The sequence below is a fragment of the Cucurbitaria berberidis genome, assembly GCF_010015615.1.
Source record: "Cucurbitaria berberidis CBS 394.84 unplaced genomic scaffold K460scaffold_1, whole genome shotgun sequence".
Lineage (NCBI taxonomy): Eukaryota > Fungi > Ascomycota > Dothideomycetes > Pleosporales > Cucurbitariaceae > Cucurbitaria > Cucurbitaria berberidis.
In genome coordinates this window covers 290075-313404 of record NW_024468935.1, presented here as the reverse complement: position 1 = coordinate 313404, position 23330 = coordinate 290075, and the positions used below count along the sequence as shown (strand labels likewise).

The 23330-nt window shown below is 50.6% G+C and overlaps 13 protein-coding genes across 13 annotated transcripts; 6 read left to right on the top strand and 7 right to left on the bottom strand.

Moving 5' to 3' along the window:
• Nucleotides 1-523: 523 nt before the first annotated feature.
• On the bottom strand, nucleotides 524-1428 carry K460DRAFT_360513 (uncharacterized protein). The gene has a single exon (XM_040932288.1). The coding sequence runs from the start codon at nucleotides 1157-1159 to the stop codon at nucleotides 809-811; it is 351 nt and encodes a 116-aa protein (XP_040792220.1). The 5' UTR covers nucleotides 1160-1428; the 3' UTR covers nucleotides 524-808.
• A 191-nt stretch (nucleotides 1429-1619) lies between these two features.
• K460DRAFT_372136 (uncharacterized protein) lies at nucleotides 1620-2993 on the top strand (the record flags this gene model as incomplete). Its single annotated transcript, XM_040934480.1, has 2 exons — nucleotides 1620-1871; nucleotides 1944-2993. The coding sequence occupies 2 exons, from the start codon at nucleotides 1620-1622 to the stop codon at nucleotides 2991-2993; spliced, it is 1302 nt and encodes a 433-aa protein (XP_040792219.1).
• On the top strand, nucleotides 2977-4663 carry K460DRAFT_360512 (NmrA-like family protein-like protein). Its single transcript, XM_040932287.1, has 2 exons — nucleotides 2977-3464; nucleotides 3552-4663. Exons 1-2 carry the CDS (start codon nucleotides 3431-3433, stop codon nucleotides 4475-4477), a joined length of 960 nt encoding a protein of 319 aa, XP_040792218.1. The 5' UTR covers nucleotides 2977-3430; the 3' UTR covers nucleotides 4478-4663.
• Nucleotides 4646-5721, bottom strand: K460DRAFT_273396 (glycoside hydrolase family 5 protein; the record flags this gene model as incomplete). The annotated part of the gene is made up of 2 exons (XM_040927872.1): nucleotides 4646-5415; nucleotides 5490-5721. The coding sequence occupies 2 exons, from the start codon at nucleotides 5719-5721 to the stop codon at nucleotides 4646-4648; spliced, it is 1002 nt and encodes a 333-aa protein (XP_040792217.1).
• A 903-nt stretch (nucleotides 5722-6624) lies between these two features.
• On the bottom strand, nucleotides 6625-7132 carry K460DRAFT_360511 (uncharacterized protein). The gene has a single exon (XM_040932286.1). The coding sequence runs from the start codon at nucleotides 7053-7055 to the stop codon at nucleotides 6738-6740; it is 318 nt and encodes a 105-aa protein (XP_040792216.1). The 5' UTR covers nucleotides 7056-7132; the 3' UTR covers nucleotides 6625-6737.
• Nucleotides 7133-7233: 101 nt separating this feature from the next.
• K460DRAFT_421842 (uncharacterized protein) lies at nucleotides 7234-9583 on the bottom strand (the record flags this gene model as incomplete). Its single annotated transcript, XM_040938162.1, has 3 exons — nucleotides 8822-9583; nucleotides 7365-8771; nucleotides 7234-7287 (listed from the first exon to the last, which is right to left on the bottom strand). Exons 1-3 carry the CDS (start codon nucleotides 9248-9250, stop codon nucleotides 7234-7236), a joined length of 1890 nt encoding a protein of 629 aa, XP_040792215.1. The 5' UTR covers nucleotides 9251-9583.
• Nucleotides 9584-9689: 106 nt separating this feature from the next.
• On the bottom strand, nucleotides 9690-10394 carry K460DRAFT_372106 (21 kDa subunit of NADH dehydrogenase; the record flags this gene model as incomplete). The annotated part of the gene is made up of 3 exons (XM_040934476.1): nucleotides 9690-9714; nucleotides 9765-10264; nucleotides 10362-10394. The coding sequence occupies 3 exons, from the start codon at nucleotides 10392-10394 to the stop codon at nucleotides 9690-9692; spliced, it is 558 nt and encodes a 185-aa protein (XP_040792214.1).
• Nucleotides 10395-11194: 800 nt separating this feature from the next.
• Nucleotides 11195-11891, bottom strand: K460DRAFT_275213 (uncharacterized protein; the record flags this gene model as incomplete). Its single annotated transcript, XM_040928020.1, has 3 exons — nucleotides 11195-11355; nucleotides 11414-11703; nucleotides 11782-11891. The coding sequence occupies 3 exons, from the start codon at nucleotides 11889-11891 to the stop codon at nucleotides 11195-11197; spliced, it is 561 nt and encodes a 186-aa protein (XP_040792213.1).
• A 1206-nt stretch (nucleotides 11892-13097) lies between these two features.
• Nucleotides 13098-15367, top strand: K460DRAFT_298273 (cytochrome P450). Its single transcript, XM_040929762.1, has 3 exons — nucleotides 13098-13445; nucleotides 13496-14122; nucleotides 14174-15367. The coding sequence occupies exons 1-3, from the start codon at nucleotides 13359-13361 to the stop codon at nucleotides 15065-15067; spliced, it is 1608 nt and encodes a 535-aa protein (XP_040792212.1). The 5' UTR covers nucleotides 13098-13358; the 3' UTR covers nucleotides 15068-15367.
• Nucleotides 15368-15502: 135 nt separating this feature from the next.
• Nucleotides 15503-17064, top strand: K460DRAFT_298271 (uncharacterized protein). Its single transcript, XM_040929761.1, has 2 exons — nucleotides 15503-15910; nucleotides 15987-17064. The coding sequence occupies exons 1-2, from the start codon at nucleotides 15606-15608 to the stop codon at nucleotides 16684-16686; spliced, it is 1005 nt and encodes a 334-aa protein (XP_040792211.1). The 5' UTR covers nucleotides 15503-15605; the 3' UTR covers nucleotides 16687-17064.
• A 990-nt stretch (nucleotides 17065-18054) lies between these two features.
• K460DRAFT_381607 (Di-copper centre-containing protein) lies at nucleotides 18055-19399 on the top strand (the record flags this gene model as incomplete). Its single annotated transcript, XM_040935370.1, has 6 exons — nucleotides 18055-18097; nucleotides 18183-18240; nucleotides 18305-18458; nucleotides 18517-18602; nucleotides 18685-19121; nucleotides 19170-19399. The coding sequence occupies 6 exons, from the start codon at nucleotides 18055-18057 to the stop codon at nucleotides 19397-19399; spliced, it is 1008 nt and encodes a 335-aa protein (XP_040792210.1).
• A 148-nt stretch (nucleotides 19400-19547) lies between these two features.
• On the bottom strand, nucleotides 19548-21476 carry K460DRAFT_269317 (POT family protein; the record flags this gene model as incomplete). The annotated part of the gene is made up of 7 exons (XM_040927555.1): nucleotides 19548-19827; nucleotides 19881-20127; nucleotides 20188-20344; nucleotides 20402-20651; nucleotides 20708-21226; nucleotides 21281-21336; nucleotides 21390-21476. The coding sequence occupies 7 exons, from the start codon at nucleotides 21474-21476 to the stop codon at nucleotides 19548-19550; spliced, it is 1596 nt and encodes a 531-aa protein (XP_040792209.1).
• A 411-nt stretch (nucleotides 21477-21887) lies between these two features.
• K460DRAFT_390334 (uncharacterized protein) lies at nucleotides 21888-23231 on the top strand. Its single transcript, XM_040935775.1, has 4 exons — nucleotides 21888-22166; nucleotides 22227-22352; nucleotides 22405-22854; nucleotides 22910-23231. Exons 1-4 carry the CDS (start codon nucleotides 21956-21958, stop codon nucleotides 23200-23202), a joined length of 1080 nt encoding a protein of 359 aa, XP_040792208.1. The 5' UTR covers nucleotides 21888-21955; the 3' UTR covers nucleotides 23203-23231.
• Nucleotides 23232-23330: the final 99 nt, after the last annotated feature.

Genomic DNA, 23330 nt, shown 5'->3' with positions numbered 1-23330 from the left:
ATTTGGTGACAATCTGACTTACCATAACCAGAGAAGTTTCATATCACTTTGACTCAAAATACCGTTCTGGCACTCACATGAATACGGAACCTCTACCTACGTTTCAACTGCGAGACACCCGACTGTGGATACCCTGGGTTACACAAAAAGCACGTTACAGAGGCTTTGTAGAGGTTGAGTGAATAAACATCAAGAGAAACTTCCGACGTCTGAAATAAATCAGGCGAGTTCAGCCAATGAAGAAGGGAAAATTATGGTAGTTTCATAATAGGAACCCGCATGCTGGATGCATGTCTAGTGAGGCTCAGCGCGCTAGGTTTTGGGCTTTGATTACGCGAGCTATGGCAGACAAGAAACTGCTAGGTGGTACCTGGACAAGGTTGACGAATGTTAGTGCTTACATCGTTGCGAGAGTGGACATTGTTTCTAGAGGACTCTGCAGCTTATGAGAATGCGTATCCTGTTCATATGAGCCTCTGCCCGTGGAATGGCTGCTGTTGGATGATGGGGATGTAAGAAACGATTTGTAAAGACATTATTAAGAGTAGCATTCCAAACTAAAAGCGTAATGCCGGTAATGAGAAGACTCCATTCCGTTAACAACGACTACCTACGGAATAGAACAAAGGGAAGCGTGATGATAGGAAGTCGGCCATGTAAAAATACACATTAACATCTTATCAGGCCGTACCATGGCTTCTTGGACCAATACCTCGTTGAAAGAAAAACACACGTTTGTCGTCTTAGTTTCAATTTCCGTATTTCCATACTCTTAAGGCCCCCCTTCCCCCTCCTTCTGAGAAGACGCCTACGCGCCGCCCTCCCTCTTAGCGTACTCTCCCTCGATCCTCTCCTCATACTCCCTATCCCTCTGTGCCTGTCCGTCGTCCTTCGATTCGCCACCCTCGCCCTCCTCATCTGTCACATCTTGTATTCTCTTCTGGTCGTCTGCTTGTGCACCCTTGACGCGCCTGCCGCTGTGGTCGACTTCGAAGCGCTCCTCCCGCGCGGCTTGGCCTGGCTCTTGGCTTGTGCGGTGCACGCGTGTGCCGGAGGGATCGGAGTATGTGGACTCGGAGTGCGAGGTGGTTTGGCCGTTTACAGAGCTGGAGGAGAAGGATGTGGAGAAGGACTGGAATGTGGAGCTTGAGTTGGACATGGTGGTGTTTGGTAGGGCTTTGTGATGGATACTGAGTGTTGCGTGTGTAGGTATGGTGGTTATGTGAGGTTTGTGTAGGACTTAAGAGTCTGGGTAGGGTAGGACTGCGGATTTAAGGTGGCGGCGCATCGGTGATCTCATGGTGTGACGTCACATGTGGGAACGAGTCGCATGCAGGTACCACCACGTAGCATAACGGTGGAACCTTCCCTTAGTATTGGCATTGTTTGCGCGATGCGTAGTCTTGTTCGCCTGACTAGACAAGCAGCATACTGACACTGACACTGTAGACATGGCACGCACGGCGGCACGTTGCGGGGAAGCCGCTGATTAGATAAGCTGTGCCGCCGGCTAGACCTGCCCCACCCCTGCACGCTACGCCCCTGACAATGGCGAGGTTCATCATCTAGGTGGCCCAGGCATCGCCCCTGCGTCTCCCGAACAACACCACCACTACACAATGCTGCCAGCTGCCTTGTCGCTTGTACTGCTGTTGTACTCGTCCGTTTGTGCTGCGTACCTTCATGAAGCGCTCGACTTCTCGAAGCCTTCCGCAAAGGATGGGAGACTTGAGGCTCGCTTACAACCCATTGATGATGTCGTAGTTGTGCCCGGGTCCTCCTATATAGCCAAGATTGAATGTAAGGACTGCCCGTATGCCGAATATACGAAGGAGTCTGAGCGCAAGATTGTGAAGACTGATCAAATCTTTGTGAGTTTGGTTGTACCTCTGTGTCGAGCTCGTTGGAAGAGAGATTGCTGACCACGCCTTTACTGAACATAGTTGATGAACTTCACCCTCTCGCACAATAATCGTACCATTTTGCTCGATGGCAACCCTGTTTATCCCCTCCAAACTATACCGAGTCCCCCAAGCTTTCGTGTCTTACAATTTTCGCCTTCCATTTCGAACAAGAATCTATCCTCCGGTCTAGCATGCTCGGATCTGTGGTGTTCAGCAGAAAAGAGCAAGCGTAGTCCACCTTGTGTCGATTGGTGTTCAGGGCCTAGCCTCCCTTCGATCCTCCTTGATTACCTCTATACCACCAAGCCCACTGGATACACTGGCGAAGGCAACGACGCGGACGCACAATACTGGGAGATTGCTCTTGATATCATCGGCGGATGGTCTGGACACGATCACGATCCTTACTCGAAATTTGACAATGCATCACAGAAGATGGTGCGGATACTGGTAGCCGGCAGGGAAGCGAAGCTGGAAAGCTACACAGGCAAAACGGATACAAAGGCTGCGGGGGACCTTTTCGCTCCCGGTGGAGACGAGAAGACCTATGAGTTTGAGATCGTTGATATGAGATTAGAAGCACGAGCATACACTTTTCCAGCAGAAAAGACGCCGACACTTTGGGACAAGGTTGGGCGCTTCTTCGGCAATGATGTATGGGAAGAGGATGGGCGCCGCTTCATCTATCGCGGCAAAGAATGGGGTGACTACGGAAAGCAAGGCTCACTGCGCAAAATGCTCGGTGACATCGTCCATTGGGATGAGTGGAACTCTGTTTTCGTCATAGCCGGTAGTACCATCGCTGGGCTTATCGTGCTCTTCGGCATTTACAAGCTCTGGCTTTGGTTGCAGGAACAAAATGAGCTGGCCAAGTGGGATGGTATGGACGATGTTTGGGATAATTTGAGACGGGAGAGGACTGCCGAGGAAGATGATGCGCTCCTACAGGGCGGATATCGCGACGACCCTGACGAGGGAGAAAGCTCAAGAACGCCAACATTTACGGATGAGCCGAGGACAATGAAGCCACTACCGACCAAACCGTTACCAGAGAAGCCATTACCTGATGTTCCGCTTATCGATGCATGACGTATATTCGAAATTTATCTTTACAATGCTAGTGTATATGTGTACAGTTACATACAACTAGTCGAAAATCGGTTCCCAAAACGCACAGATCGACGAGGACTCCTGAACTCGAAAGCCTTTTGAAAACACCGCTATCTCCGCCGACCTTGTCCAAAGATAGTGACTGACTTCCAGTCACTCTATTACCAATTATGAAGATCAGTAGGCTCACATCGTGTTGTATGCTGGCAAGTGTCAAAACGGTCTCCTGACCGGAGCGAGTGCATTACGACGGACCGATTTGCAAGCACGATTATTCGCACTACTGACTCGTGGCGGAGTTTGGCAAAAGCGGCGCAGTACGAGTCCCCCACTACTCATCACCATTATCTCCTACGGCCCGTATCACACTCTGAACGCCTGTGATCAGATCGGTTCGATTAGGTTTGAACGCAAAGATGGTCAAAGTCGCAGTAGCAGGCGGCACTGGAAGTATGTTTTCCACCCCACATCCATAACTTCGACCCACTACCCCCACCACACGGATAAGGACCTTCAAGTTGCTCACTACTACAATAGATGTCGCAACCAACCTTCTCAAGGCCACAATTGCTTCAGGAAGACATGAAATCACCATCTTTACTCGCTCCGATCCCGCTAAACTCTCCTCTCCTTCTCCCTTAGTCTCGTACAAAAAGGTCGACTACCACAATCGCGATAGCCTGACAGCGGCGCTCAAAGGCTTCGACGTCTGCCTCTCCTTCTTCGTCGTGCACCTGGACGTTAACTGCGAGGCCCAAAAGAACCTAATCCACGCCTCTATCGATGCCGGCGTCCGCCGGTTCGCACCGAGCGAGTGGGGCATCAAGAACAACTCGGGATGTGCACCGTACGCGAACAAGGATGAGATTGCACGTTACCTGGCGCAGCTGAAAGAAGAGGGCAAGCTGGCACAACTCGAGTACTGTTTATTTCAGCCGAGTATCTTTATGGACTACTTTGCGCATCCATATCCGTTGAGCCCCGAGCTCATCACGTGGCCTTTCTTCCTTGACTTTGAGAACCGCCGGGCTATCGTGCTGGGGGATGGAAGCTACCCCCTCGTTATCACTGCAATCGCAGATGACTCTGAGATTCTCTTACGCGCTCTGGAAGATGAACGCCCTTGGCCGAATGTCGGAGGTTTCCGCGGACACAGGACGACTATCAACGAGTTGCTTGCGCTAGGCCAGAAGATCAGGGGCGGGGATTGGACCATCGAGAACGTCCGCGTTGAGGATATCGAGAAGGGGGTGCTGAAGACGAACTGGGTGCCGCAACTTTCTCACCCTGTCATTCCAGTAGAGGACAGGCCGGTGTTTAGTGAGCAGTTCGTTATCATGTTCCTCCAGGGTATACTGAACGGGTCTTGGGATGTCTCTGATGAGTTCAACAAGCGATATCCAGACTACAAATTCATCAGTGGGGAAGAGTATTTGACCAAGGCCTGGGAGGGAAAACCCTGAGATCGATAGCAGGAGAAAATTAGTTTTCCACCCAAGTACGCTCTTTTGAAGATAGAGTATATACAAGACAAAGGGTATTTACAAGAAAGTTCTTCCCCTTCCAATCCAGCCTTTAGGCTTATCCGCACCCCCTCATCCACCCATTTACATTCTAGCCATCTACCTAGACTAGACAAAGTAACTCTTAATCTGCGGCAAGATACCCGTCCACGCCACGCCCTTCTCAGGCTCCATATTATAAATATAATCCGCCCACCACGGGCCGGCAGCCCACCAGATAGCGCCCAGCCACACATCGCCATTCTGCTGCAAATAGCTAAGACCGTCCTTGAGCGCACTAATACACTGGGCATTATTTCCCGCCGCGAACTCGCCAATCACACCCTGTTTCTTGTTGTCCTTGAGCCACTTGGTCGCAGCCTGCAGACGCTCTTTGAATATCGTCGCGCTGACGCAGTTCACAGACGTGCCGCTGCCGTCCGTGTCGAGGTACTGGTGCATCTGGTAGACGAGCTTGTTCTGCGGATCCTTGAGGTTGACGAGCGAGGCGCCGTTGCCCGAGGAAATCCAGGTCCACGCGCCGGTCCAGCTGTTTCCCTCGGGCGTGATGTACTGTTTTGTTGCGCCTGCGGCACGCACGCCGTCGATGGCTGCTTGGTTGAGGTCGAAGACGAGTTTTTGGTCCATGTCATGATACTCGTTGTTCGTGTCGAATACGACGAGTTCGTTGTCTTTGTACTGCGCGGCTACGTTCTTCCACCATGTTTTGAAGCCGGCTGTGTCGGTGATGATGTTGCCGTAGAAGCGGCCGTAGTTGTGCGGTTGTACCATTGCGTATGCGCCCTTGGATGTGATGTAGTTGACTTGCTGGGTCAGGTTCCCTAGGTAGAGAGGGTCGAATGCGTCGGTTAGGTTGTTGGGGGTTAGACGCTCCATTACTGAAGAGAAGTATTAGCTTTCTAACGCGTAATATATTTCGATTCGTATTGAAGGACTACAGAGCCAAACTTACAGAAGTTGAGACGGAACATGTTCATGCCCTGGCCGATGAACTGGTCGATGGTCTTGAAATCGTACCAAATGTACTCCTTTCCATATACACCAGTAAAGTTCTTCTCGCCGAACTCAGCGCCAGACTCGTTGATACCGAACCATTTCAGCTTGGCATTCTGGCGCTTCTCCGATGGAGCAGCGAATGCGGTGCTGACCAGCGCGGCCGCCGCGACGAGGCTCTTGAAAAGCATTGTAGATGTGCCTGTCCTGCTTTGATTGTAAGCTTGTCAGCCAAAGTTACCTTGGTCGTCAAAACTTGGGCTTTATTCATCTTTATACCAAAGCATTCTGTCTCCACACCCCTGGTCCGCCACTTGGCTCTACGGAACAGCGCCTCCGTTTCCACTTGAGCATGTTCATCCTGCAGCAATCTGAAAGTGCCGGATAGGGTTTCGCGGAATGCCTCTGTACAGCCGCGGCGCGGGATAAATCACTTAAACAGATTAAGGGAAGTTTGAGCGACTAGGAAGGTGGGCCAAGCTATAAAAACTGTGAGGTATAGGGGATCGTTATTCGTGGGAACAAAACATTAAAGCGCAAAACGGTCCTTTGAAACATCACACTAGTTGTCCTAACTGGCTAATGATGCGTTGAAATTTAAGGTGTCGTCGTGAAACGCTAGGCTACTTGTTGCGATCGGGGAATTAGAGTGTGCGGGGAATTTCCGTCGAACTTTCGCTGCATATTTACCGCATATTACATGTAATAAATTCTCCTAGTGATAGGCTCATTCGGTATTAGCTCTCATATATGCATCGCTTCACCTAGGCCTGGGTCCGATGACAACGGTCATCTGGAGACAAATCGGCCTCCGTGCCAAATGAAGCATGGCGTGAAGGTGCTAAGCTTTGCAGGGTTGACGCTTGATTAAACATAGCGCACGCCGACTGGTGACCGCTGTGACGAGGATCACATCATCTCATGCCACGGTGTGAGTCTCCTTATTGCACTACGTGAAGGGTGCGTTTCGTTTGGTGTCGTGCGGGTTGTCATGATATTAGGACCGAAGTGATATGAAACTGAGAAGCTTACTAAACTAGTACTGGGCACATCTCGTGACAGGCCGTCACGCATGCGGAATTCAATGCTGCGAGCAATGTATATCATTTGCATCGTTAATATACCGCCATCAAAAGGTAAGCATGTCCCCCTTCTCGAACGAGAAAAACTCGCAGCCGTCGCGACGGGTGTCATAGACCAACCAGCCTCATCGCTTGACATTGCGCCGACCAGCGCTGGAGAAGATGATTCTGGCTGGCCTAGCCGAAGTATTTCCCGCAATATTGCCAAATGTATGACGACTGCTGCGCACACCTATCCGCTGTAAATTTTCCCACTGAGGCTGTGTACGAGCTGGTGAGCGATTTGAGAACGTAGATGGCGTATCCGATGGAAGATGCCCAGCGCGAGAATAAGTAGAACGCTTGAAAGCTGGAAACGAAATTGTTGATTGAGAGTGCATGGGAGATGGCCTATCGTGCGAGGACCCATAGGCGCCGTCGCTAACGAATGACGACCGCTCCATCTCTGACCTCGTGACAAAGCCCCTGGAGTTCAAATTTCGGCCTTGAGGTCGTCGCGGTGAAGTTATTGGCTCTATATCCTTCTGCCTATAACTGTGTTGTATAGGTTCGTTTCTCGAATTCAGAGGCGAGTCGAAGAATGAGAGTCCATTCAAGCTGCGCGGCTCATGCCAGCCTGCTTTAGGCTCGTTCATCCTGGATCTGCGTGACTGAGAGGCGCCGAAATGATTTGAACTGTCCTGGCGTTCAGCGAATCTGGCTCTGGAATAAACTGGGGCCTGGCGGTGACTGCTCTTGAAGAAGGGACTTACTACACTCTCGATCTGGGGACCTGATTGTTGATATCGTCTGGGCGCAGGCGTGACTGGCCCAAGTGATGGCTCGTTGTACGCTCTGTCGGCAAACCCGTTGATTTGGGTAGAGCAAGAAGTATCCAGATGACCATTGGATGCGGGAGAAGACCCGTGAGGCGATTGATGGAGGAATGGATGTCCAAAACTCCAACGCTTCTGCGGCTCTTCTTGTGGTAGCTGCCGAACGCGATGATTATGTATAACTTGCCTGTCTCTACCATCGTCATGGTAGCTCCTTCTTGGGCTCTCGCGAGGATCTTTCAGCCCTAGTTCGATTCCCGTGTCGCGGGACAGACCATCCATAAGTCGAATGTAGGACGGTTCCGTGGGTAGCTGTACAGACTGATGCCCTTCGGACGATTTGCTCATCTTGATTGGCGACGAAGCTCGAAACGTAAAGTCAGGCTTGTTGTCATTGATACCCATACTCGAAAGCAACTGGGACTCTTGTGGATTTATGGCTTCCGTAGGTCGCTCAACAGGGAGTGCACCCGACATATACGGTGTCTCGCCTCGGAAGCCATGTTGTGTCGATCGCTGATCGTCGGAAGCATCCTGCCAAGGCCCGTCGTCATACATCGAGACATCACTCTTTCTTTCCAATCCATAATCGGGCGTGGAGCGACCATGGGAAAACTTGTTCCGTAGAGCTGGAAACATCTTCCGCACAGAATGCAACCTTGACATTGGTTTAGGTGGTGGGGACATGGCATCTTGGTTGGTAGATATGCCCAGTTGTATATTGCCCGGCAGAGGAGAATCAAGCCGCTGTCGCTTGATGGGTCGCCGTGTGAAGGGGCTAGAAGGTGATGTCGTTGCATGGCCTGGGGTGTGTGCGGACCTGCCAGCAGTATGGCTCGACGCGGTCTTTCGCGGGAATGCGTCGGACTTGCCTGAATAGTCGCCAGGGAATGCTTCATCGCTGTCAAAGGTATTTGGGTCTAGACCCTTGAAGTTAGGCACTGGCTCCAGCGCCATCGCGAAACCCAGCGATGCGAGTCGCTTCTTCATCTTGTTGTTCTGTTCTAACAGCATCGGTACCAGCTTCAAATAGTGCCGAATGGCGGTTTTGTGAGTCGTGAAAGTTTCTAGGTCGCGTGGATTGACTTGCATCTGACGATACTGTTCAACCTCCTGCTCGAGGCCCTGTAGTCGCTGTAGCTCTGCTTTCAAGGCATCGAACTGATCCTGGCTGGCACGCAGCTGCTCATTGTCTTGTTGCAGGGTGATGGCTTTGGTACGTTCCTCCGAGGCGAGCTCTTGTATGCTGACTAACTTCTTCTCGGCCTCTGCCAGGGCATTCTGGGTTGTTTTGCGGGTCGCGTATGTGTTTTGGCAGTATCGGATGAGCGCGATATACTGGAACTAAGATGTATCAGCACCAAGGTCGATAGAAGCACCAATCGATGACGTACTCGCAGAGCCTCCATCTCCTTTCCATTGCCATCTAGCCTGATGGGCGGCGCGGTGAACCAAGATGGCGGAATTTGAGGGTCGTACTCATTCTTCTTGAAACCGCGAACTGAATAGAGATCCCGCAACTCGCTCTCTCCCTTCTCTTTGATGCACACTGGACAGGGCGCCCTCGGTCGTTGTCCGGCAGGGTGGAAAGGCGGACCGCCACCCTCTAGATGCTTGCTGCAGAATACATGGCAGCAATCGCTGAGGAAGAGCCTGGTAACAAGGCGCTCGGTAGGATTCACGCCATCCGAAAGGCCCTGGACGGTCTCGTGGTGGCCCTCGTAGGCATCGGCGAACGAGGCACAGCATATCGAGCAGGCGTAGATGAAGTTTAGGGGCGCCACACCCTGTTCAGGCGGTGTTTTTGCTGATCCAGGGTTCATGACGGTGAATTAGCCGAGCTGTTCAAAGGCAAAGAAGTGAGGTGTAGTGAAGGCGTGGGCAATGCAGCGAGATTGGCAGTCGTGACAATACTGCCAAGACCTAGCAAGACACGCTCCTTCGCAACGTCATGAAGGCGCCGGGAGCACCTTAGTGGGGTTTCGTGAGGCGTGCCTGTCTTCTGGTGAAGTGAAACAAAACTGTGATTGCACATGCAGTGATCGCCCATGCTATAGAGTGATGATGCGAACGGCAACAGAGACGAGATTCAGATCTAGATCAGCGACATGCGCACAATACACAATTGATTCGGGTTAGGAAAAGAGAGGAAGACATTGATCAGACACAGATTGAGCCGAAAATTGATCACACAAGGAAAGTTGTCGTATTTACAGATAATCTATCATTCTCTACTTCCCCCACTCGACGCTAAGAATGAGCTCAAGTGAACGTTCGGCATGGATAGCTGTATCACGTTAGCATTACGGCTCATATAACAGGGATCAGAAAACTTACGCATCGCCATATGATTGCACCTCCTCCAACTCATACCTCTTTTTCCCCGCAGTATTACTAACATGCATACCGCTGGGCAGCGGGGGCATGCCACCAGGGCCCAGCACATCCTTTGCCAGGCCAATGTTCCTCTCAAATGCGACCGCCAGTCCCTTCGCACCCTGCTCTTGTGCGGCAACCAGCTGCTGTGAGCCTGCCTCGCCAATCAACTCCTGCTTCGGCGCCGCCGCGCTTCCAACTTCCAACAGCGCGACTGAGTCGGCCTGTGTGACGGTCGAGAGCCTGGGGTATCGTCGTCGCGCATCGCGCTTCCAGTATGGGTTTTCAGCAATGTCAGCAGCCGGGACGGTGACGGGGTCATCGTATGTGTTGGGGTCGAGGGCGCCTGGTGGTGGGTTGCGGAATTGCGGGTTCATGGGGATACCAGTCGAGCGCTTGGGGTCGAGCGCGAAGATCCGGTTGATGAGGCCATAGATTCCCGTGGGCTGGACTGTGTATTTCTACAGAGGTTCAATTAGCTGAGTGCCGAAGCAGCCGTGGAGGGCTCGGAGGAGGGGGTCGGGCGCATGGGAAGCTGTAGAGGAGGTAGGAGCGTACCGAAAAGGCCGTCGTAACCTTCTTGGACGCCATCTTGAGCAGTCAATCACTGCCTGCGCAACTGGAGAGTGGAGATGGGCCAATGGGCGTTGTTAGTGCTGCTGCACAATCGTCAATGTCGTCGCGACGCTTGCTGAGGTTCGTTCACCAAGCTCAAAAAGTGCCAAGCCGGCAAAAGCCGCAAGAGCATGAGTAAGCTGAAGGCTCTCATTGGACAGACGGTACTGTTTTGCGCTACACTAGAATAGGGAATCTGCCTTTGCTATCATTTCCTACTCTCTACTCTTAACTCTCTATTTGCGCCCCCTTCGCCTACGCCGACTTCTCTTATTGCGCCTTGACAGATCTCTTATATGAGACATTCTTCGAATCCGCCGCCGCGTGACTGTACTTCTCTCGTCCTTGTCTATTTCACCATTCCGGACAGCATTGTCCAACATCTCGTGCTTCCACGACTGCGACTGATGAATTCAACTCTAAGTTGTCATTCGCATGCTTTTAGTGGCCCTCCCACTCCCCATTCCCATACTTTTGCACATTCTTGTCTCCATTGCAAACTCTCCCTCGTCTCTTGAAAGCTACTCACTTGCTTCGGATCAGCGATAGCGGCAGTTGAAGGGCCAGGTCTGCTACCTGGCGCATAGCCATGTTAGCATACATGGTCATGCCATCCTTCTTCTAGCTCCAGACCTGCGGATAGCATGCACTGCGTAACATCCTATTCTATTCTTAGCAGGCGATTGTGTGCCAAAAGCCATAGCACTAGCTGTCAGCCTCATCCTCGGACCTGTTTGTCCCCGTGGGTGTGGGTTCCCGAGTATCGTCTGATTCCTCTATAAACCATTCATCCTCGAGAAGGCAGCTCCGATCAGATGGCCCTCCCTGGCGAACTCCGAATCTCTGGAGACAACACCTCCACAGTCCCCAAGTTGAATTTCTGAGAAGCGCTGCTCGCTTTGACCATAGTTGACAAAAGCATTATCCAATTTCACATCTACAAAAATATATGAGAATGCAGAGATTCTAGACAAGATAAGAGTGCCGTGTCATACCTGTGTGGACCATGCCATCCTTATGGAGAATAAGAAGGGCCCCGAGAATGCACCTGGCTACTTGCTTAATCTCGGGGCGCGTTAGCCGTTTCTTCTTCGATTCCGTAAGAAGTTCACTGTCCAGATGCCTCAAAATGATGGAGGGTGGATCGGCTGGGCCCAGGACCTCATCGACTATCGGGCGGAGGAACGGAGTCTTAGACTGGTAACGCCTTAGAATATTGGCTTCGTTCTGTAGGTGCCAATGGCCGCGAACGCTCTTGACAATCCAATTCTTTCTGTTTTGATCCCTAGAGTCCGCACATCGTGAGATTAAAAAGGGTTCGTGGACATGGTGAGAAAGCGCGGGGATTGCATTGAGTTCATACCTGGCTAGATATATGGCAGCTTCGTCCACAGCCCTGTGAAGCTCCTTGACAATAGTGTACGTTGATTTAAGTCCTCTCAGAACCTGATCGATATTGAAAAACCGCGGCATTGAAGTATGTGCAACAGTCTTATCGGCGAATGGAATTGATGTCTCGAATGGACGTTTCCCCGCCGCATTTAAGCGGCTTCGTTCCTGTACGAGGATCAGGTGACCATCTCACCGTGATTGGCTGAACGTGCTCTCTTTTTTCCACTTGAGGTCTGGCTTCTATTTACGACTATGTACAACTGTTCAAGAGGCGACAAACCAGACACTGCTGAAGCTTTTCGAAACGCAAAGAGACGTGGGTTATCAATGAATATAATGAGCTCACATCGTCGGACAGGTATCAGTCGCGTATATGGGCACTACCAGTAGAGGGGAGACGTTCAATGGGGGTGTCAAGGTCTAGATTGACGGCTAGCAGAGTCCAAAAGCAACAAGACGCAGCGAGACGTTTATGTATACTACATTCAAAGGAATCTAGGTCAGAATGCAAGGTCGAGATGGCGATCAATTGGTTATAGAGAGTAAAGGTGAGAGGAGAGTATGGCAAGTTGATAAGCGAAGGCCGTTTGCTCTTGCGGTCATAGCCAGCACAGTGATCGCGCTTTCTTGTCGGCGCCTTCTTCGTCGCCTGTATCGTCCGATCTTCATCATCATCTACAACAGCATGTATAGGTCAATTCGTTCGATGTCGTTTCTCTCATTCTGCTGATTAATCGTTTTGGCGTTGGGAGAGGGCGGGACATTTGGGTCGCGCGGCGCGGGAACTATATTAGACACGTTCCTTTCAGGGCGAGAGGGAGCTCGAGATCGTAATTGACGAGAATCTGGTTCACGGCTAGCTTTAGGCTCGTGTCGAGAACTCGGGCTCAGATGATGATTTAGCTATGATTGTGAAGGCGGCGCGGCGGCGACGACAAATAAACTGCACGAATATAGCGATTCAGGCGTCGCACCGTCTTCCGAGCCGTGCGCAATTTCGGGTGGCACAAAAACGGGGTAGACAAGACGGTGAGATGGATGGAGAGACAGCATGGTTGTTGACAGCCGGTCTACGCGCACAATATCCGTGCCCTTCCTATCCGCAGAAAAGTGGAATTACATCATAGGACCTGAGTATCCGTCACGACAGCTAGTGCGCGCTGGAGTAGCCGTCGCACGTGATCCCAAATCGCTCTGATGCCCCAATATCCGACGATAGCCGCCGTGCGCCGCAACATATACCCAGCGCGCCCGCATGCGAAAATGTTTGGAATCCGGGGCACGAGACCTGCATCAGGTAGCCAGTAGTTTTAGTCCTCTTTGTCATGATGAATGTTAGATGGGACACTGGGTATTGCGGGAGCTGCGGATGGTAGAGGAACGCCCTTTTGGTACTTAAGCAGTCGCTTTGTGCAACCTTTTGGGTGTGCTTATTGCTGCAAACCTTGTGTGTCTATACCGTCACCATAGATTTGTCCTGTGTGTCAATGTACATCCCTCAATAACACTTACTTACAGCATTCATCTGGCCGTTGGCGTCCGTTCAAGATGGAGTTCCTCTTAGCCCTAGCAAAGTCGCTCCTGACCTCACCGTTGCTTCTCCTAGCTTCTGTATTCGGCTCCTTGTTCCTCTACGTTCGTTGCCCTCTCAAAAATAGCCCATATCCAAACTAACGGTATCCTAGATTTCTCTTGTCATCATCTACCGCCTAACCTTCCACCCTCTCGCAAAGTACCCTGGGCCCTTCCTCGCCAAAATTACCGACATATACCTCGCCTACTATGCCTACAAAGGCTCTCGACATCTCGCCTTCCACCGCGGACATGTCCAATACGGGCCATACGTACGTCTCGGGCCGAATCTTCTCTCCGTCAACACTGCCACGGGTTTGAAAACAATTTATGGCTTCAAGTCGAATGTGCGGAAAGCGAGTTTCTACGAGGCGTTTCCCAGCACGCCGAAGGCCGTCAGCGTGCATAGCGCAATCGACAAGATGCAGCATGCGCGTAAAAGGAGGGTCATAAGTCATGCTTTTAGTGATGCGGCAATTAAGGCTTTGGAGAAGTATATCCTAGCGAATGTACGTGTTGGGTGTGAGATGCTGGGTAAGAAAACAGGTAGCGATGTCCCAGAGAAACAAGCTGCCGATGACGACTGGAATAATCAGTGGAATGCAGCGCATTGGTGTGAGTGGCTGGTCTTCGATATCATGGGGGATTTGGTGTTTGGCAAAGCGTTTGGCATGTTGGAGAGTCCGGCGAACAGATTTGCGACACAGTTGGTCGGGAATGCTGCCCATCGCCATTTAATCGTAAGTGAACTGCTGCTTGAGTTCGTTGGAAATTGTAGCTGACGAGATCAGTGCGGCACCCATCTCACGATCCATAACTGGCATCTAGACAAGCTCTTTTTTCGCAAGATCGCAGGCCAGCGAGCGCAGTACATGCAGTATAGTAAAGGGCAAGCCATGGAGCGGACCAAACTCGGGGTCGATGTCGATCGGAAGGACTTCTTCTACTACCTTTTGAACGCGAAAGACCCGGAAACAGGCAAAGGCTTCAGCATGGACGAGCTATGGGGAGAGTCAAATTTGCTAATTATCGCTGGCTCTGACACCACATCTACGGCGATGTCAGGTACCTTTTTCTACCTCGCGCACAACGCTACGGCATTGCACAAGGTCTGCAAGGAGATTCGCGAGGCGTTCACTGATGTCGAGGAGATCGTGACTGGACCAAGGCTGAGCGGATGCTCGTTCCTGCGTGCCTGTATCGACGAGACGATGCGCATGACGCCACCTGTTGCCGGTGCACTTCCTCGTCAAGTGCTCCCGGGTGGCATGGACATCGATGGACGTCACATCCCAGCAGGCGTCGACGTTGGCGTCCCCATCTACGCTATCCACCACAATCCAGACTATTTCCCTCGCCCCTTCGACTATCTCCCGGAGCGCTGGTTATCCGACGCGACTGCCAATCCGCTCCGCGACAGACTTGCTGACGCACAATCGGCATTCAACCCATTTAGCATTGGACCTCGAGGCTGTATCGGAAAGGGTCTTGCCTACGTAGAGTTGACGATGACGATTGCACGAGTGCTGTTCCTGTATGACCTGAGGCTGGCACCGGGTACAACCCTAGGGGCAGGGGGCAAGGACTTGGAGGCCGGCAGGACGAGAGAGACAGAATACCAGATCAAAGACGTGTTTGCGAGTAAAAAGGATGGCCCGATCTTGCAATTCCGGGCTAGAGCGTAGATGTAATCGAAGAATGAATGCAAGAAATGTCACATTGTTTACTAGTCGAGTGCTCAAGGATATGAGGTACTTGCGACAGCGCATTCCGCTATGAATCTTATCGCATTGACGCATGTCGTCCTAAAGACGGTGTAGTGATTGACTGAAGCCTCCTAGTAGCATAGTCCAGGGCACGCGTTCAGGGCGCGATTTCTTGAAACAAGCGTGCGCAGCAAGCAATAGAGGCATATGGGCGGGCATGGCGGGCATGGCGGGCATACGAAGGAAAGATCGGATGCACATGAATAACTAGTGTCGTCTTAACCGCTATATCACGACGAGGGAGATGTAAAGCAGTGGGCGGCGGGAAGGCGAGTTTGACGCGTCGTTATCGATAAGGTATCTTGGCGTTTAGCGTGTCTCGTGGAACTTTTTCTGTTGACGCCCAGCTCCATCACATCGACATATCATAGCGGTATCTCGCCTCATTAACAAACTCTCTGCGCTTCTCCATCATCTTCTTTCCGTTAGAAAATAGTTGTGTCATTCGTCATACGCAATGGCAGCGCCGAGGATACTTCTACGGAGTCGTTGTCCTTTGTCCCGGGGCATCACGACATCGCGCCTATCTCGTTCAGTACTTCCATCAATCTCGACAACTTTCACGCAACGGAGTCTTACATCGAGCGCAAGATCGTGGCAAGACATCGTCCATACCCCTGCAACAGGACCAGAGCCCCCTCGCACAGAATCACCTATCGTGCCAACAGAGTATTCTAAACGATCGATCGTTTTTCTCACGTTGCCGAAACGGGCAGTCAGGTCGGATATTGAGGCTTTATTACGCAGCAAAGGATGCGATATGTATGTCTTCGTACCTTGAGCGCGTCTCGGCGGTCCCCGAAAGTCATCACGTGCCCGCAAGCTAATGATATCTCAGCAAGAGAATCCAGCTACGACTCGATCGCTTCACCTTCCAAAACGACACCATGTGCTTTGTGGAGTTGGGAAGCGAAAATCAAGTTTCAGAAGCCGTCCAAACTCTGAATGGTTCAGTGTTCTTGAATAAGAAAGTTGTTGTCCGGCCGGCTAAGGAAGACTTTACTTTTGGCCACCAACGCAATCTGACAAATATGGTTGGCGGGTCCCGCTACTTCTACCAGGAGGGAACTAGTGCTTACGAAGCTGGGCGGCCCCTCATTGAAGGCCGCCGCATGATGCTATGCGTTCAAACTCCCGGTTGGGGCGCAAAGGATATGGTTGTTAGCACTCGCAACAAGAATGCCATGAGCATTATCGATCAGTACTTTGGAAAGTATGGCATTGAGACGCTCGGAGCCCTTCACAACTTCTACGGCGACAAGAAAGAAAACCCTCGTCTGCTTTGCTTCCTGGACTTCAAGACGAAGGAGGGCGCCGACCAAGCTGTAGCGGAACTCCATGATACTGAGATTGAGGGCCGAAGAACCTGGCTCAAAATTTCCGAACCTGCTCCTTGGAGGGCTCACCAAATCGGAAAGGTGGATGAGGCGCTGCTCACCGAGTTGCAGGAGAAGGGTCTTGCGCCTCGGGAGACGTATAATGACAAATTCCTCACTCCAAAGAAGAAGACGTTATCCGCTGAAGAAAAGGGGATGTAGGAGGTGCTCAGCTGAGAGCCCTGTCTGTTGCTGGTGCGCCTGGAGTTGATTATACTTGTACACACATGTTTGATTGTATTGCATACAGGCGCAAAAGAACAGTGACCTTCACGCTTTGGCTCTGTGTCATAAAGGCGTATATTGAGTCAGGGCTTTGTACACTAGTAAAAGAACATGGGACGTTTCCATCGACGAACCATGTCAATCAGAACATGTCTTTGCTCGCAGGATGCTTCGACAGTGATACTAAGCGGAATTTGTAGGTGAATTTGTTCGTTGCTACGGAATACCAGAGTTTGATGGAGGTCAAAAGAAATCTTATAGACGAAATCGACGGCCTGAAGTTCACAGTTTCGAAATGCATCACTACCTTTGTACGCGATCTGACAAGTAAAACGCCCGACTCGAACGTACTTTCCGTCTTCCCCCGTTGGGTTTTTCAATATGCCCCATGTGTTCCTGTTAGTCTAGTAATGCGCCTGGTCTTCCGCTGTCTATGAAGGGCTATGAGGCTCATCAAATAAGGCGGATACATCGTCACTACCTTCGTTGAGAGTATTCTCATTCCCTGGTTCTACAGATCCATTCTCGCCAATAGCGAACTCATCAGTATCTCCTGCTCCAAAAGCTAACGAGTAGTAGCACCTTGACTTCGTCCCGTGGCATTTCTCTCACATCTAAGCTAGTCCAGTCCAGTTTACAGAACGCCAGGAAAACATGATTGTATCTGAACTCCCATAGTGGCAGACGCCAATCTGGCCGATGAGATGCAATCCAGTATCGTGATGCGGTTGCCAGTTAGTGGCGTAGACTCTTAGGAACTCCTAACGGGATAATCTGACATTTGTGGAGAGAAGAACGTTCAGTTATCCGAGTTAAGTCTGATGGTGGGGCTAGACGGTGTACAGCAGCTGGGCCCCAGGCCCCACTAAGAAATGCTGACCACCTGCTTAGCGCACGCCTAGGATTGAGACAATATGCCCTCGACCGCCTATGTAGACGATTCACTCGTGCATGTTGATAAGAATGGCAAGGGTAAAAACTAACAGCCCGCGGAAGGATTTCTATATTTAGAAGTGCATGGCAAAGCTATCTTCGCTTTCATTAGCTGTCTTTGCTTTTATCAGCTGGTTAGTAGGTCTCATCAGTAATAGGGCTAGGTAAAAAATCACTTGCGACAACTAGGTGTTGTATACCCCAGTAACTTTTAACGAAACAAATCTAAGAACATCTCTTAATGCTTAATCGATGCGAATATAAATAGCCTCTTGGTCCTGCCGCCCGTGTGGCTCGCTTAAGATGTTAATATATATCTCAACCCATTCCCAAGCCTGTTTTTGTTTTTGCAAGCTTCCTGCAAAGTCCTGCATGCGGCTACTGGGGTCGGAGGGGCGCGCACATAAAGGCGGGGGTGGGCAACTGTCACAGGTCTATCAACATATACTCATCGCACCTTTTTGTTGGACTCTGTTTGGCGCTGTTGTCAGCAGCTGCAGCTTTCCCGACAATCGCCTCCTCGGGTACATGCACGAACCCGCCAAGAAGGCTTGAATGGTGAGACAGCTCACTTTCATAGTCATTATAGTTGTAAGGCACTGCTCATCGCATATTACACTAGGAGGCAGCTATCGAAACTGCAAAAGAGGTCATACATAGACGCTGTTCTGTGTCTGACGAGAAAGAAGGCCAAGTCGGGCATTACGGGCGCACTCAATCGATTTGATGATCACCAGGCCGTCCACAATAGCCAGACACCGAACATACACTGGGTTGTAAGTTAGCGATTTCATCCTAATGTGGTATCCTCTCGCAACACGCTGATATTTCTAGGGCCATTTTATCCTATGGCACCGCTACTTTGTAGCCACCTACGAAAAGGCATTGAGAGAGGAATGCGGATATACGAGTGGCCAGCCGTACGTTAAACCTCATATTGAACTCCTCTATCTCATTAGTTGGTGCCTCGTCAATATATGTACTTACAAAATGTATGTGCAGATATTGGGACTGGTCATTGGACGCTGAACCCCAAAACCTCACTTCCACCAAAGCCTTTCATTCCGCAATCTTCAATCCACATGATGGCTTCGGTGGTAACGGCAACTTCGTAGCACCTACTCCTGAAAAAAATCCACTGAACATCACCGGCGGTACAGGCGGTGGCTGTGTCACGAATGGACCCTTCGCTCCGCCTCGCTTCATGCTCAACTTCCCAAATCATGACTGCTTGAGACGCGACTTCATACCCCGAATCATGAATTCGTTCGCAGATCCGAAACTTGTGCAGAAAGTCCTTGCGCAAAAAGACTACACGAGCTTCGCGCGAGCCATTGAAAACATCCCAAGTTTCGACGAACCGAACATCCATGGCAGTGGCCATTTCGGTGTCGGAGGCGTGCTAGGAACGATTGGAAATGCAGCGAATAGTCCTGGTGGTACGTGAGATTGCCACATTGCTCGATTTACCCCTGACGCGAGAACAGATCCGCTCTTCTTCCTTCATCACGGGAATCTTGACCGCATCCTCTGGGCCTGGCAACAAAAGGATCTCAAGACCCGCCTCAATCAAGTCGGCGGCCCTATCGCACCCTTTGACTATGGTGGTAAGAACGTCACGCTGGACTTTGAAGTAAATATAGGGAACTTAGCGGGTAATGCGACGCTCAAGAGTTTACTGGATACACAGGGTGGAACACTGTGTTATACGTATTAGGTAAACAGAGAATATCACTACAAGTATTTAGCACGCAAGGCTTGCCACTGATTGAGTAGTATCGAACAGACCTCAAAGTACACTTGAACGAAAGGAGTGTAGCGGCATTGATTATTAATAAGAATCAGTGAATAGAGATATACACCAGCTAACTACTCTTGCCGGAACCATATTTATCTACCTGACCAACAGCAGCATTGGTATTGGTGTCAACGTGGACAGCCTCTAGAATGATGGCATTGGACGCCCACTTCCGGTCCTTGCGAAAGCAGAGAAAGAAGAGACACCCGGCCACGAAGCCGACAATGGCCAGAGACCCGTACATCCACACTAGATGCGGATCCTGCGAGACTGGACTGAGTGCAATGCATATGGCGGCTGCTATTCCGATGGTGACCCAGAAGAGGGCGGAAATGAAGGATCGAAGGCTGTAAAGAGCAACTGTTAGCTAAATTCCTTTTGACTTGGAAAATTGACTCACTTCTTAGGAGCTTGCGTAAAGGCCAGCTCAAGTCCAGTGATGATGATGAAGGCCTCGGAAAAGGCAACAAAGATGTATGCCGGAGCTTGTATCCACACGTGGATGCTCTTCGGAGCAGACTTGTAGATGTAGAATTGAAGGACACTAGCGTAAACCATGGAGATGGAGGCGAGCAGGAAGCCAGCAAAGATGCGCGAAATGGGGTCGAAGTCGATCTTCATCTTACGGAGGCCAGGGTAGACAACGACTGATGTTCCTCGTTAGTGCGCAACTTCTTTGGGGCTTTGATAGGGGACTTTGAGCTTACGATCAAGGAACGGGATAAATATAATGAGTGCGATAGGATCCAAATTTTGAAGGAGGTCATTGGGTGTTCCGTGTAGCGCCATCGTGCCAGCTTGGGAAATGAGGTTGTTCCAGATTTGAGTCCAGCACACGAAGTAAAAGGGAAAGAAAAGGAACATCTGGATGGTTTGTATTAGCGCATGTATTCTGCTTCATACGGATGAAGGAAATCTTACCTTGCAGCTTTTGACACCTCGTCGGACATCCTCCACGTATGCATCGGTATACCTCGCTTCTCGAGAGAATTTGTACTTTTCATCCTTCCCAGCTTCAGCAAGGGCAGATGGTTTGGCATTATGGAAGCCCTTCTCGCGGCATGCAATGGTGTTGGCCTTGATAGCGTCGACGATAGCAGAGCTGTGGGGGCCAACTTTGACGTATCGCTTCTGGTTACTGAGGAAGATGACGAGAGAGATGACGATGGCACTGATGGATAATTAGCAACTCAGGTCACACTTGTGTAATGGATTATGTATACTTACATCAAAGGGATCAAGTACGCAAGCCAAAAGGAGTGCTTGGCTTCGACATTGACAGTGATGAGTGGAGAGAGTGCTCCCACATTCACGACCCAGTAGAACCACATGAAAAGTTTTTGCACTGTGAGCTCCGGGTCGACCACAACCTGTTCTCCAGACTTGAGTGTCTTGAGGACTGGCCTAGAGTTTTGGTACTGCTCAGCACACATGGGAGTCACGTTAGCCTTGATACCTCCAGTGCCAAGACCAATCGTGACCATAGCGGCAATAAGTCCTCCGAATCCTGCTCCATTCTGAATTGCTGATGGTGTCGCAGTTGTTACTAGAATGACGAGACCGACAACGTAGATAGCACCGGCTACAAGAATGGCTTTGAACTTTCCGAGGTATTGGTCTGCGACAATGGCTCCGATGATTGTGGAAGCATAGGCCCAGAACTTGAAGAAGTTTCCGAGGGCTGTAGCAACGGCTTGGCCTTTACCAAGTGCGCCAGGGAGATCAGATCCAGGAGCATATGGGTTGCTGTTGGTAGTCAGTCTCTATTGAACGAGATGGTATGAATGAAGTCGAACGTACTTGATATAATTTTGCATGGGACCACTGAGACCGAAGTAGGTGAATCTTTCTCCGAGCTTTCTTCGCATCAGTAAATTACTAACGGACATTGATGGGGATTTCCTCTTACCTCGACAACCAGGATCAACAAGGCGACCATTGGCAGCTTGTCGGGGATCCGCCTCAAGTTCGCCCGTTCCGAATCCGCCACCGGCATCTTCTCTTCAATCGTATCATGTCGGCTTAGGGCGTTCCGTTGTGTCTCAATGTCCGTGGCCATGGTGTGAAAGTGTCGGGATGATGCGACGAAAGAGAATCAGACCACAAACGACTGATGGTGGGCAGAGAATGTTAGAGCATGGAAGAGAGCATGTCTTAAATGCGCGCTGCTTTGCAGATAGCGGCGCGCATTACCCCAGGTCCATGATTACGGGTTCTGGAGGATTAGTGGGGAGGTCAGATAGGGTTTTAGATCGGCCAACATGGGTGACAATCAATGCCAAGCGCGCTAGTGAGATCGGCCCTCGACTTAAACCAACGCCACCAATCGGCGCAGCGCCTAGCATGCACTCCATACTGTTGGCGTAAAGATGCCTTTCCTGATGCATGCTTCCATCTGCAAATATTGGACTCGAGAGCACGCCCTATCCTTCGAACACTTTCCTGCTTTCGCCTCTGCAAGCCACAAAAAGGACAATGACCATAATCACTACGACTGCAACACAAACGCAAGAAACAGCTGCACCAAGGCTAGGCATTAAGAGAGAGCATCTTGCTGGACTTGATCCCAAATGGGTGGAGCTATGGAATACTCATGGAGCACAAATGGTGAGGGCCGATGAAGTGTCGATTGAAGAGTATCGCCAAAATCCCGCCGCGTATAGTTTTACCTATCCTACATGCGCCGGTAAGTCTCTAATTCCCATTGGAAAATGAGGTCGTCCGTTGATTTACTTACACATTCCAGGTCCTGATGTGTTCCGCGTTGAGGATATGCAGGTGCCAGTCACGACACCGGCTGGAGAAATGACGGTCAGAGTATATTCGCCAAAGGGGCCAGGCCCATTTCCAGTTCACTTGAACTTCCACGGAGGTAGGCTGCACCGCTACATTGATGCTGTTCACATGAAACTTACACGTTTTAGGAGGATGGGTACTCGGCGGACTAAATAGTGAGGCCGCATGGTGTCGACACATGTGCAATAAAGCCAACATCAAAGTCATCGATGTAGACTACAGAATGGCGCCCGAATACCCCTTTCCCACGAGCATATATGACTGCTGGGATGCAGTCAAATGGGCCATAGCCAACGCCCAAGTTTTGAACATCGACCCCAATAGCGTCTCGATTGGCGGGCTATCAGCAGGTGGTCAGATGTCTGCTGTTCTTGCACACTTCGCGCGCGACGAAGGTATCGATCTCAAATTACATTTGATGATTGTGCCTGCAACTGATATGCGGTACTGCATGAAAGGATTGGAGCTCGACAAATCAAATTGCCCGTATCAAAGTGTGCATCTGTTCCACGATGTACCGTGGGGTCCTTTAGGTCGCGAAAAGTGGTTTCTAAAGTATTGGCTTGGTGATAGTGTCGGTATGTTGTGTTTCAATCAACACTCTTTGGGGACTTTCAGCTGATTGAATGATAGAGAAGCAAAGAGAAGCGCTGAACAACTGGATCTGCACCCCAGTGTTGGCTCCTTCATTCGACAACCTGGCACCCGCACACATCATCACTGCAGAATTCGATCTCGAGAGAGATGAAGGAGAGTACTATGGTGAGCTACTGCGCAAGGCTGGGAATAAGGTCACGGTAAAGCGTTATGCTGGAATGCCTCATGCTTTCGGCCACTACAACCATCCTGAGCGGGGACTGAAGCAGAGCTTTGAGTACATAGAAGACACGAGCAGATTGCTACGTAGTGTCCATTACAGCGAATGAAAACGCCTTGGGTTTTGGATTCATGAACCAAATCTAGTACGAATCAGACCTCGATAAACTGTGATCTTTGCGCATTATCGAGTGCTTTGCTGTGAGTGCCTTGAAAGCCCCTATGAGTTCCTCTCCAT

Bases quoted from the DNA above. Each gene is read 5' to 3' on its own strand.
- K460DRAFT_360511 (XM_040932286.1), bottom strand. From the start codon at position 7,055: ATGGAGCGGTCGTCATTCGTTAGCGACGGCGCCTATGGGTCCTCGCAC.
- K460DRAFT_360512 (XM_040932287.1), top strand. From the start codon at position 3,431: ATGGTCAAAGTCGCAGTAGCAGGCGGCACTGGAA. The intron at 3,465-3,551 runs GTATGTTTTCCA...CTACTACAATAG, and splicing joins AGTAGCAGGCGGCACTGGAA to ATGTCGCAACCAACCTTCTC.
- K460DRAFT_390334 (XM_040935775.1), top strand. From the start codon at position 21,956: ATGACCATAATCACTACGACTGCAACACAAACGCAAGAAACAGCTGCA. The intron at 22,167-22,226 runs GTAAGTCTCTAA...TACACATTCCAG, and splicing joins TACCTATCCTACATGCGCCG to GTCCTGATGTGTTCCGCGTT. The intron at 22,855-22,909 runs GTATGTTGTGTT...ATTGAATGATAG, and splicing joins TTGGCTTGGTGATAGTGTCG to AGAAGCAAAGAGAAGCGCTG.
- K460DRAFT_360513 (XM_040932288.1), bottom strand. From the start codon at position 1,159: ATGTCCAACTCAAGCTCCACATTCCAGTCCTTCTCCACATCCTTCTCC.
- K460DRAFT_298271 (XM_040929761.1), top strand. From the start codon at position 15,606: ATGGCAGCGCCGAGGATACTTCTACGGAGTCGTTGTCCTTTGTCCCGG. The intron at 15,911-15,986 runs GTATGTCTTCGT...ATGATATCTCAG, and splicing joins CGCAGCAAAGGATGCGATAT to CAAGAGAATCCAGCTACGAC.
- K460DRAFT_298273 (XM_040929762.1), top strand. From the start codon at position 13,359: ATGGAGTTCCTCTTAGCCCTAGCAAAGTCGCTCCTGACCTCACCGTTG. The intron at 13,446-13,495 runs GTTCGTTGCCCT...ACGGTATCCTAG, and splicing joins TCGGCTCCTTGTTCCTCTAC to ATTTCTCTTGTCATCATCTA. The intron at 14,123-14,173 runs GTAAGTGAACTG...TGACGAGATCAG, and splicing joins CTGCCCATCGCCATTTAATC to TGCGGCACCCATCTCACGAT.